The following is a 12,515-nucleotide window of genomic DNA, read 5'->3' as shown; positions in this document are numbered from 1 at the left end:
AGTTCAACAGCGAAACGAGCCAATAAAACCCAAATTCAACAACCTCATCTACAAGTCCGGTTACATGGTTCTAATCTGTAAGGATCAAGAGACTGCTGAGTGGTTAAAGAGAATATCCCCATCCATAAAACCCTGGGAAGGTGCAGAGCTGATGGCAATGGACGAAGTGGCGATTCCACGTCCAGAGATGATCCGAGCATTCTTCCCACAAAGCTCCAGCTATGATGACGACCGAATAAAGGCTCTCATAGAAAGCCAAAATGTCATCACAACAACTAATTGGCGTATTGTGAAACGATCCATTCTGAAAGATATTCATGTTGAATGGATCTTCACAGTAGAGGGTGCGTCGATGGAAAAGTTGAAGAAATACACCCTCAACTACCGATTTGGTGAAATCCAACTAAGGAAGATTACAGATCAACCGACTGCCGCTACCGCCAATCCGACTGGAAGGCCGACCCAAGAGCAATCTGAGGAGGCCTCCTGTTCGGGCGAGGTTCGGCTAACTGGAAGGCCGACACAAGAGAAATCTGAGGAAGCCTCCGGTTCGGGCGAGGTTAGTAAATCTCACCCCAAAAGCACCATAAAGGCTAGTCTGTCCACCTCTAAAGGAAAAGCTCGAAGCTTACATGCGACCCCCTGCTCTAGTGGTATCAAACCAAAGGTATCTAAACAGGGCAAAGGGGGTGCAAAAAGCGACAGTTTGACCACAAAGGCGAAACTGGCGGGCCAGGTTGCTACAGGGAAGAGAGAAAACCCAGACTGTAATACCAAACGACATCCTGATGATCCGCAACATCCAAAGCCGGACAGTCGTCGTCCGGAAAAAAGCGGGAACCCCGGAAATGGCGACTAAAGTTCTGCAAGTGAACCTCCACCATGCTGAGAGCGCCACGGGTGTGCTCTGTCGGAGGTTCACCAAAGAGAATTTAACCGTGGCCCTCATTCAAGAGCCATGGGTCAATAAATCCAGAATACAAGGTATTCCACAACACTCATGTAAGTTGGTATATGATGACAGCCAGCTTTCTCCTAGAGCGGTTATTTTATTACATAACAACTGTAAATACTTTCCAATTTCAGAATTCATAAAAAGGGACATCGTAGCGGTCAGGATGGAGGTACCTTCCGCCAGAGGCAGTAGAGAGATCTTGGTGGTCTCGGCATACTTCTCAGGTGACGTGGACGGAATCCCTCCTCCAGAAATAGCTGGGCTCGTAGCCTATAGCCACCGACACAATATCCCCTTCGTCATAGGGTGCGACGCAAATGCACATCACACCGTATGGGGAAGTACCAATATAAACACCAGAGGTGAATACCTGTTACAGTTTCTCTCTTCCAAGAACATTGACATTTGTAATGTTGGTGACAAGCCCACGTTTGAAAACTCCATTCGTCAGGAAGTTTTGGACTTGACTCTATGTAGTCGGTCTATCTCTGATAAAATAAAAAAACTGGCATGTTTCTGAAGAAATATCAATGTCAGACCATAAACACATCATCTTCGAATGGGAAGGGGTCTAACGATGGAAAAAACGTTTAAAGATCCTAAGAAAACTGATTGGGAATCCTACTCAGCTATCCTACGATCCGAAGAGTACATCATAGAAAGTCACATCAAGTCCATAACACAATTGGAAGATGCGTCCAAATCCATTAAAAACAAAATCCTTAACGCCTACCAAGAGAGCTGTCCAACTAAATCAACTAGTTCGAGTAGAGACGTTCCATGGTGGAATAAAACTCTTGAGAAGCTTAGGAAAACTGCGCGTAGGGAGTTCAACCGTGCTAAGCGAACCGGCGATTGGAGCCTATACAGAAAGGCCCTGACGAACTACAACAAAGAAATAAGGTCAGCCAAACGGAAATCGTGGATTCTAATGTGTGAAAGCATAGAGAATACACCCGTAGTGGCCAGACTCCAAAAAACTCTTTCAAAAGACCACTCCAATGGTGTGGGTAGCCTCCGAAGGACGGATGGTTCGCTCACTGTAGAGCCTAGCGATACACTGAGCGAATTGTTAAAGATCCACTTCCCTGATTCAATCCCAGAGTCGAGCATCGGCGACCAAGGCACTGGAATTGCTGTCTCAGATCCACAAGAGATCCAATCATGGGTTTCTGGATCTAAGAAAGACGCAATAAAGGTTGCAAAGGAAGCTTTCACTCGGGCCAGGGTTGAGAGGGTTGTGAGATCTTTCGAGCCATTTAAGTCTCCTGGCATGGATGGAATATTCCCAGCGTTGATCCAAAAAGAGGAGAAAACACTGGTTCCACCCTTGGTTGAGATTTTTAAGGCGAGTCTGATTTTGGGGCACATACCTAACGATTGGCGTCAAATCCGGGCTGTCTTCATTCCGAAGGCAGGCAAGAGAGATAAAACCAACCCCAAAGCATTCAGGCCGATAAGTTTATCCTCTGTAATGCTCAAAATTATGGAAAAGGTACTATGCGAGTACATAAATCACAAATTTATGAAAGCAATGCCTTTGTCAAAAACCCAAACCGCTTACCAAAGTGGAAAATCTACGAACTCGGCACTACATACGGTAGGTCAAAAATCGAAAAACACTTAATGCAAAAGAAATTGCTCTTGTAGCATTTCTTGATATTGAGGGCGCATTCGATAACGCTTCTTATTCGTCTATAGGGTCAGCAATGTTGAGGAGAAAATTCGACCCAGGCATTGTTACCTGGGTACATGCTATGCTAGCTAATCGGAAAATGTCCTCTGAGCTGAGCGGATCATACATCACAGTTAAAGCAACAAGGTGGTGTCCCCAAGGCGTAGTGCTTTCTCCTTTGGTGTGGTCACTGGTGGTGGATGAGCTTATAGACGGATTAGAGTGATGAGGCTTGGACGTGGTTGGATATGCTGATGAAGTTGTCATTATTGTAAGAGGTTAATTCGCAAGTGTTATCGTGGAAAGAATGCAATCTGCTCCTAAATCACACTTTTCCTGGTGTCAAAAGTATCAACTAGGCATAAATCCTACAAAAACTTCCATTATCCCTTTCACCAAACGGAGAAAGGTACAACTGAAACCCCTTTTCTTGAATCAAACACAATTAGTTTATTCAAGTGAAGTAAAATATCTAGGTGTCATACTCGACGCAAAGCTTAATTGGAACTCTCATCTCCAATCAGTTGTGCAGAAAGGTCTCAATACACTTTGGGTTTGTTCAAAACCCTTGGTAAAAGATGGGGCCTAAAACCAAGTATGATCATGTGGATATATAAAACCATTGTCCGTCCCAGGACAACTTACGCTTCCCTTGTCTGGTGGCCTAAAACTAATGAGGCTGCTGCAAGGGCTAAGCTCAACAAAATCCAACGCACCGCTTGCATAGCCATCACTGGTGCAGTTCGTAGTACACCCACTTTGGCCCTAGACGCAATGCTGCACCTGCCCCGGTTAGATCAATTCATAAAGCTGGAAGCGGAAAAAAGTGCTCTAAGGTTAAAGAGAACAAAAACACTGCTGTCGGGAGACCTTACGGGTCACCTCAGCATACTAAATGAATTTGCCATAAATCCCGCAATAGGAATTTGTAGTGACTGGATGGAAACGGTAGTCAATTATGACTTACTTTACGATGTGTTCATTCCTTCCCGCCAGGAGTGGGAAGGAGGTGGACCAACGTTCCAACAGGCTCTATAAATTTCTTCACAGATGGTTCGAAAATGAATAATCTGACAGGATCCGGAATCTATGGCCCTACAACAAAATTTCTGTCCACTTAGGACAGTGGCCCACAGTATTTCAGGTGGAAATATATGCAATATTAGAATGCGTGTTATTATGCCTGAGGAGAAAGTATAGATTTGCAAAATATGTATTTTCTCTGACAGCCAAGCAACACTTAAGTCGCTTAATAACTACACTTGTAACTCAAAGCTAGTGTGGGAATGCATTCTGGCTTTGAAAAACTTATCCATACGCAATCGAGTCTACCTATATTGGATCCCAGGACATACGGGTCTAGAGGGAAACGAGATTGCTGATGAGCTAGCCAGGAATGGATCTAATGAAAGGTTCATTGGCCCTGAGCCCTTCTGCGGGATCTCAGACTGCTCTGTAAAAATGGAACTGAACAAATATATGGTCAGTCAAATCACATCAAACTGGAATGCACTTCCCCATACGAGCCAATCCAAAAGGCTCGTAACGATTAACCCCAAGAAAACCCAACAACTATTAGGTCTCAACAAAAGGGATCTCAACATCTACACCGGTCTACCATCTACAAAAGATCGGAGCAATCCAAACCTCAAATTGCCGCTTCTGTGACGAGGAGAGAGAAACATCAGAACACATCCTCTGCTATTGCAGTGCACTCACCCAACGTAGGTTCAAAGTTCTCAGCAAGCCCTTTTTAGGGCCTGCTGACATATGGATCTTATCCCCCAAGGACGTGGTTGGCTTCATAAAGCTAGTCTCGCCAGAATGGGGGAGTCACATACTGTAACTCAGGATCTCTATTCATCAATAATAGATGGTCTTGAGTTCAGTCGATACCAAGGTATCTCAGTGACAAACATGTTACTGAGATAACTTGCGTATTTCACAGCAAAAGGGTATATCACAATAGTCCTAAAATCTGGACGCAGTGATCTTCACCCGACAAACGAGAAAAAAAAACATATCGAACAACCTACCGATATTCATTGGCTAAAGAAACTCCATCACAAAAATTTGGAACATCTGGAAACTTTACAAAGTACCACAACCGCTCATCAATGGATAATAGTCGGAGGATTTTCCTCCACCACTTGTATAATCATAATATGCGTCATTTATACTCTTTTAAGGCTTAAACGACAGTCATCTAAGTTAAACATCAATCCGGCAATATTAGGCAACCCCATAGAAGTTCATCACGCCATACCAGTACCCTTTTATCAACCACCGTCATCCAGGACGCAGACGTAGAACCAGGAGGTTCAACACCAGAGGAGGAGCAGTTACCACCAAGGCACGGTGCACCTACCGGATGCAAGCCGCGACCGTCGGTGCACACCGACACATTTTGTGCTGGGTCAGCACACATAGGCAGGTCCAAAGGTCCGGCTAGAATAGTTGATTAGGCATTTTTGATAAACGATAATCGACTGTAAATTAAGGTTGAATAAATCAGTTTAATTGCGAACTCCGAACTCCGAAAAGCATACCGGACTGCATCAATTGTAACTTGCAATATCTAAGCTTTTTATACCATATATATTATTTCTCACAACCCTCCCTCCAAAGATAAGCGTTCCATAATTTATAGATTATTCAAAGGGAAAATCTCATATAATAATTCATTAACAATTGAAATATTTGTCTGTTTTGTGCCTTTTTATTGAAAAATGACCTAAGAGTAGTGCTTGCATCACGATCAGATGTTAATTCTTAGTAGTTTTTTTAACGAACAAGTTGAATTCCTAACCGTTTATCTTAGTCCTTGCCAATTTTATATTACTCCTTAATGTGTAATTCGACGATTAAAAAACTTTCTACTGCTTCAGTTTTGTTTTTGCTACAACACACTTCTTTTTTTATGTAAGCGGCAATGCATTTTGCTCGTGGTCTTAAAAAATGCAATAAAACTGCAATAATGGGATCCATAAGGGTAAACAATAGCTAAAAAACTAAATAAAAACATACTCATAATCCACACAAAAAAATTAATGAAAAATAAATGACATGTAAAATAAACGTAAATCAACAAAATATGTCTGGCTGTGCGTTCTTATTTAACCTCAAATTGAGATAAAATTAGGATTATTGATTGACATGTGGTTAAACAGCCGTTAATATCTCCTTATTTTCAATTTTAATTCCGCTTCTTCTCTACTTTCCTTACGCTAATTTTTTTTGACGCGGGCTCTTAATCCAACATTTAAATGAACAATCGCTCACTTTGAGCGATTGATTGTTTATCCTCACGAAGGATGAACAATTGAACAAGATAAGGAAATGGTAAAGTAAGTAAGCAAGTAAGTAAGTAAGGAAATGGTAATACCGTTGTATAGAAGTTGCATAGATCACATCACTTTCCATGGTGAATCCCGATCTAATTACCCCACCCAACTAACACAACCTCCTTCCCGTGGTAATTGTGGAGATGCAGCAGGTATTCTCGGTCTCTAGTAACAACAATAACCACAGATTAACATTCCTTCCCTTTCCCAACTGACTGTAAGGACTTGACTGGCGCCTTTATTGATCAACATTTGCGAGCTGCTGAAACGTGCACTTCGAGAATAGATGGTAAATCCCAACCACTATTCGCTTGGATCGAAGTGCAATTTGCACCAGTTCTGATCAATCTCAGAGTAGCAACCAGCGTCTGAGCTAAGAAAAGGACTTGCTTGATAAATTTTTGAACTTCCTCTCACTTTTCCACCGGCGCCATAGAAAACAATACACGCCTGATTCCATCACGGTTGGAAACCGAAAGTTGCAAATAAATATATTTACGTTTGGTTTCGCGCCGCTCTTGATTTTGTTTATTTCTCCTTTATTTCGGACATTTTTGAGGATGGTGTCCTCTGGGATTCAGTTGTCGTTCACTGAAAGCCAGACGAGTGAGTGGCTTCAGTGGCGTTGCGATCGATGAGTCGTGTTAATCCCTTTTTCACGGTTAGAGACTCAAAGTCCATCCAACTGGGAGCTGCTATTCGGCTGCTTGATTCGGTTGATCTCCAAGCAGTTTGCTCAATATTAATAAAGAGACACAAACTATGATGACAAATACCGCCCATTTCGGATAGCTTCGTAGTCCTACGTCACCTTTGCGTACAACCCGGTTGGGCTGCACCTTTGAGTTTTTTTTTATAAAATTTTGATTTTTTTTTATATTTATATATGGGAAGTAGCATGAAACAATACTCACCAGATTAAGCAGATAGACATTGGTCACCGTCCGCATCCGTTTGTTCTGCGCCAGCGTTAGGATCACCAGCGAATTGCCTACCACCGATAGCAAAAAGATAACCGCATACAGCAGGATAATGACAGTGTTCTGAAATGTCCAATCGCCACCGCCCCGGCTGCCGGCTGCCGTCGCACTGGAATTGCTTCCCGCGTTGGACGTCGTATTCCCAACGGTGCCGTCCACCGTCACAGCGGTAGCTTCGCCGGGCCAGTGACTTAACGAGGATGACAAATTCGCGGCAGTACTCGAATGACTGAGAAACGGCGTCACGGTTGTTGTGTAGAGGTCGGTGTTCGAGAACAGGGATGACAGGACCGTCATGTTCGGTGGGAGCTGGGTTTGGCCGTAGGAAAAATGATGGCTCATTAGTAGCTGCTCGGTCATGGATTTAGTCTTCAGAAAACGCTCGTACTGCGTGAGCTGGCTGGTTGCCGTTGTTGGTGGAGGTGATCTCAACTCCACGCCGTACACAAATGTGGCCTCTGTCATTATTACTTTGACGAAGGATTCGGTGGAATTTACTTATACTATCGAAGCACTCAGCCTCATCGATTATGAGCCGGGTCGGATTCGAACCGTGTTGGATAATACGATTCGTAAGCTCTCTTTGTTGCTGGTTTGAAGCTGCGACTGTCGGTTGCGAACCTGTTAATGAAATTAAATTATAACTTATTTATGCGATGTATTTATGGGACGTGAGACACAAAACGAAAAGGCGCGTATTGGAAGTCGAGTGATTTCAACGTCTGATTAGATTTCAACACGATTAAAAGCAGTTTATGTTGGGTCGGCCCTCAAATGAGCATCATAATTAACACTCCTCCGACCGTGATAGGTTTTACTTACACGAACGACCATGCCTCGAAAGACACTATTTTCAAATCGCTATATCTCAGCCGTTAGTTAACCGATTTGAATAATTTTGGGACTCACAAATTTTCCCGTCCATCAAGATTTGTCTGAGATGTTGAGACCTCCGATCGGACCAAAAATAACCTCTGTGGACCTCCAAACGTCGGAGCAAGTCGTGATTTTCATACAAATTTCGTGGTTGGTGCTCACCAGCTTGATGTTCATGCTAATATTAGTAAGATACTTCGAAATCCGTGAGATTTAGAAAGTTGCCGTCTTCTACAATTTTGTTCAGGAGGCCATAACCATATTGTCGCAGATCATATTATTTTGGAACTCTTCCGCTTGGCGGCGCTAGTGTATATGGCAATACTCCGTCAGTCAAATATACCGGAATCCGTAGGATTTAGAAAGCTGCCGTCTTCTACAATTTTGTTCAGAAGACCAAAACCATACTGTCGCAGATCATATTATTTTGGAACTCGTCCGCTTGGCGGCGCTAGTGTATATGGGAATACTCGTTGGGTCAAATATTTCGGAGTCCGTAGGATTTAGAAAGCTGCAGTCTTCTACAAATTTGTTCAGGAGGCCAAAACCATACTGTCGCAGATCATATTATTTTGGAATTCGTCCGCTTGGCGGCGCTAGTGTATATAAGAAAGCTCATTGAGTCAAATATTTCAGAATCCGAAAGATTTAGAAAGCTGCCGTCTTCTACAATTTGGTTTAGGACTCCAAAAACATATTGTCGCCGATCATATTATTTTGGAAATCGTCCGCTTCGCGGCGCTAGTGTATATGAGAAAGCTAGATGGGTCAAACATTTCGGTATCCGTAAGATTTAGAAAGCTGCCGTCTTCTACAATTTTATTCAGGAGGTCAGATCCATACTGTCGCAGATCATATTATTTTGGAACTCGTCCGCTGGGCAGCGCTAGTGTATATAGGAAAGCTAGTTGAGTCAAATATTTCGGAATCCGATAGATTGAGAAAGCTGCCGTCTTCTACAATTTTGTTTAGGACTCCGAAAACATACTGTCGCAAATCTTATTATTTTGGAACTCGTCCGCTTGGCGGCGCTAGTGTATGTGGGAATACTCGTTGGGTCAAATATTTCGGAGTCCGTAGGATTTAGAAAGCTACCGTCTTCAACAAATATGCACAGAAGGCCAAAACTTTACTGTCGCAGATCATATTATTTTGGAACTCGTCCGCTTGGCGGCGCTAGTGTATATAAGAAAGCTAGTTGAGTCAAATATTTCGGAATTCGAAAGATTTAGAAAGCTGCCGTCTTCTACAATTTTGTTCAGAAGGCCAAAACCGTACTGTCACAGATCATATTATTTTGGAACTTGTCCGCTTGGCGGCGCTAGTGTATATGGCAATACTCATTGGGTCAAATATTTCGGAATCCGAAAGATTTAGAAAGCTGCCGTCTTCTACAATTTTGTTTAGGAGGCCAAAAAAAACTCCTCCTGAAGTTCCTCCAGGAAATCCTCCGGATGTTCCTCCAGGAATTCTTTCGGAAGTTCCTCCAGGAATTCCTCCGAGAGTTCCTCCAGGAATTCCTCCGGGAGTTCCTCCAGGAATTCCTCCGAGAGTTCCTCCAGGAATTCCTCCGGAAGTTCCTCTAGGAATTCCTCCGGAAGTTCCTCTAGGAATTCATCCGGAAGTTCCTCCAGGAATTCCTCCGGAAGTTTTTCCAGGAATTTCTCCAGTAGTTCCTTCGGGAATCCTCCGGAAGTTCCTTCGAGAATCCTCCGGGAATTCCTCCGGAAGTTCCTCCGGGAATTCCTCCGGAAGTTCCTCCGGGAATTCCTCCGGAAGTTCCTCCGGGAATTCCTCCGGAAGTTCCTCCGGGAATTCCTCCGGAAGTTCCTCCGGGAATTCCTCCGGAAGTTCCTCCAGGAATTCCTCCGGAAGTTCCTCGAGAAATTTCTCCGGAAGTTCCTCCAGGAATTCCTCCGGAAGTTCCCCCAGGAATTCCACCGGAAGTTCCTCTAGGAATTCCTCCGGAAGTTCCTCTAGGAATTCCTCCGGAAGTTCCTCTAGGAATTCCTCCGGAAGTTCCTCTAGGAATTCCTCCGGAAGTTCCTCTAGGAATTCCTCCGGAAGTTCCTCTAGGAATTCCTCCGGAAGTTCCTCTAGGAATTCCTCCGGAAGTTCCTCTAGGATTTCCTCCGGAAGTTCCTCTAGGAATTCCTCCGGAAGTTCCTCTAGGAATTCCTCCGGAAGTTCCTCTAGGAATTCCTCCGGAAGTTCCTCTAGGAATTCCTCCGGAAGTTCATTTAGGAATTCCTCCGGAAGTTCATTTAGGAATTCCTCCGGAAGTTCCTCTAGGAATTCCTCCGGAAGTTCCTCTAGGAATTCCTCCGGAAGTTCCTCTAGGAATTCCTCCGGAAGTTCCTCTAGGAATTCCTCCGGAAGTTCCTCTAGGAATTCCTCCGAAAGTTCCTCTAGGAATTCCTCCGGAAGTTCCTCTAGGAATTCCTCCGGAAGTTCCTCTAGGAATTCCTCCGGAAGTTCCTCTAGGAATTCCTCCGGAAGTTCCTCTAGGAATTCCTCCGGAAGTTCCTCTAGGAATTCCTCCCGAAAGTTCTTTTGGAATTTCTCCGAAAGTTCCTCAAGAAATTCTTCCGCAAGTTCCTCTAGGAATTCCACCGGAAGTTTCCTAGGAATTCCTCCGGAAGTTCCTCTGAGAATTCCTCCGGAAGTTCCTCTAGGAATTCCTCCGGATGTTCCTCTAGGAATTCCTCCGGAAGTTCCTCTAGGAATTCCTCCGAAAGTTCCTCTAGGAATTCCTCCGGAAGTTCCTCTAGGAATTTCTCCGGAAGTTCCTCTAGGAATTCCTCCGGAAGTTCCTCTAGGAATTCCTCCGGAAGTTCCTCTAGGAATTCCTCCGGAAGTTCCTCTAGGAATTCCTCCGGAAGTTCCTCTAGGAATTCCTCCGGAAGTTCCTCTAGGAATTACTCCGGAAGTTCCTCTAGGAATTCCTCCGGAAGTTCCTCTAGGAATTCCTAGAGGAACTTCCTCTAGGAATTCCTCCGGGAGTTCCTCTAGGAATTCCTCCGGAAGTTCCTCTAGGAATTTCTCCGGAAGTTCCTCTAGGAATTCCTCTGGAAGTTCCTCTAGGAATTCCTCCGGAAGTTCCTCTAGGAATTCCTCCGGAAGTTCCTCTAGGAATTCCTCCGGAAGTTCCTCTAGGAATTCCTCCGGAAGTTCCTCTAGGAATTCCTCCGGAAGTTCCTCTAGGAATTCCTCCGGAGTTCCTCTAGGAATTCCTCCGGAAGTTCCTCTAGGAATTCCTCCGGAAGTTCCTCTAGGAATTCCTCCGGAAGTTCCTCTAGGAATTCCTCCGGAAGTTCCTCTAGGAATTCCTCCGGAAGTTCCTCTAGGAATTCCTCCGGAAGTTCCTCTAGGAATTCCTCTGAAAGTTCCTCTAGGAATTCCTCCGGAAGTTCCTCTAGGAATTCCTCCGGAAGTTCCTCTAGGAATTCCTCCGGAAGTTCCTCTAGGAATTCCTCCGGAAGTTCCTCTAGGAATTCCTCCGGAAGTTCCTCTAGGAATTCCTCCGGAAGTTCCTCTAGGAATTCCTCCGGAAGTTCCTCTAGGAATTCCTCCGGAAGTTCCCCTAGGAATTCCTCCCGGAATTCCTTGGGAAGTTCCTCTAGGAAGTCCTCCGGAAGTTCTGTAGGAATTCCTCCGGAAGTTCCTCTAGGAATTCCTCCGGAAGTTCCTCTAGGAATTCCTCCGGAAGTTCCTCTAGGAATTCCTCCGGAAGTTCCTCTAGGAATTCCTCCGGAAGTTCCTCTAGGAATTCCTCCGGAAGTTCCTCTAGGAATTCCTCCGGAAGTTTCTCTAGGAATTCCTCCAGGTATTCCTCCGGAGTTCCTCTAGGCATTCGTCCGGAAGTTCCTCTAGGAATTCCTCCGGAAGTTCCTCTAGGAATTCCTCCGGAAGTTCCTCTAGGAATTCCTCCGGAAGTTCCTCTAGGAATTCCTACGGAAGTTCTTCTAGGAATTCCTCCGGAAGTTCATTTAGGAATTCCTCGGAAGTTCCTCTAGGAATTCCTCGGAAGTTCCTCTAGGAATTCCTCCGGAAGTTCCTCTAGGAATTCCTCCGGAAGTTCCTCTAGGAATTCCTCCGGAAGTTCCTCTAGGAATTCCTCCGGAAGTTCCTCTAGGAATTCCTCCGGAAGTTCCTCTAGGAATTCCTCCGGAAGTTCCTCTAGGAATTCCTCCGGAAGTTCCTCTAGGAATTCCTCCGGAAGTTCCTCTAGGAATTCCTCCGAAAGTTCCTCTAGGAATTCCTCCGGAAGTTCCTCTAGGAATTCCTCCGGAAGTTCCTCTAGGAATTCCTCCGGAAGTTCCTCTAGGAATTCCTCCGGAAGTTCCTCTAGGAATTCCTCCGGAAGTTCCTCTAGGAATTCCTCCGGAAGTTCCTCTAGGAATTCCACCGGAAGTTTCCTAGGAATTCCTCCGGAAGTTCCTCTGAGAATTCCTCCGGAAGTTCCTCTAGGAATTCCTCCGGATGTTCCTCTAGGAATTCCTCCGGAAGTTCCTCTAGGAATTCCTCCGAAAGTTCCTCTAGGAATTCCTCCGGAAGTTCCTCTAGGAATTCCTCCGGAAGTTCCTCTAGGAATTCCTCCGGAAGTTCCTCTAGGAATTCCTCCGGAAGTTCCTCTAGGAATTCCTCCGGAAGTTCCTCTAGGAATTCCTCCGGAAGTTCCTCTA

General features: G+C 44.7%; 1 protein-coding gene across 5 annotated transcripts in view; it reads right to left on the bottom strand.

Moving 5' to 3' along the window:
- Positions 1-12,515, bottom strand: part of LOC134207625 (muscarinic acetylcholine receptor M3-like) — a 132,567-nt gene that overhangs the window by 71,755 nt on the left and 48,297 nt on the right. For all 5 annotated transcript variants that reach the window (XM_062683366.1, XM_062683362.1, XM_062683364.1 and 2 more), the window contains exon 2: positions 6,889-7,575. In XM_062683366.1, the coding sequence (XP_062539350.1) occupies positions 6,889-7,419 (531 nt within the window). In that variant the 5' untranslated portion in view covers positions 7,420-7,575. The remainder of the gene's footprint in view (positions 1-6,888; positions 7,576-12,515) is intronic.

The sequence above is a fragment of the Armigeres subalbatus genome, chromosome 1, assembly GCF_024139115.2.
Source record: "Armigeres subalbatus isolate Guangzhou_Male chromosome 1, GZ_Asu_2, whole genome shotgun sequence".
NCBI classification, from domain to species: Eukaryota; Metazoa; Arthropoda; class Insecta; order Diptera; family Culicidae; genus Armigeres; species Armigeres subalbatus.
Note: the sequence above shows the minus strand (reverse complement) of the source record. Positions and strands in the feature narration are given on the sequence as shown.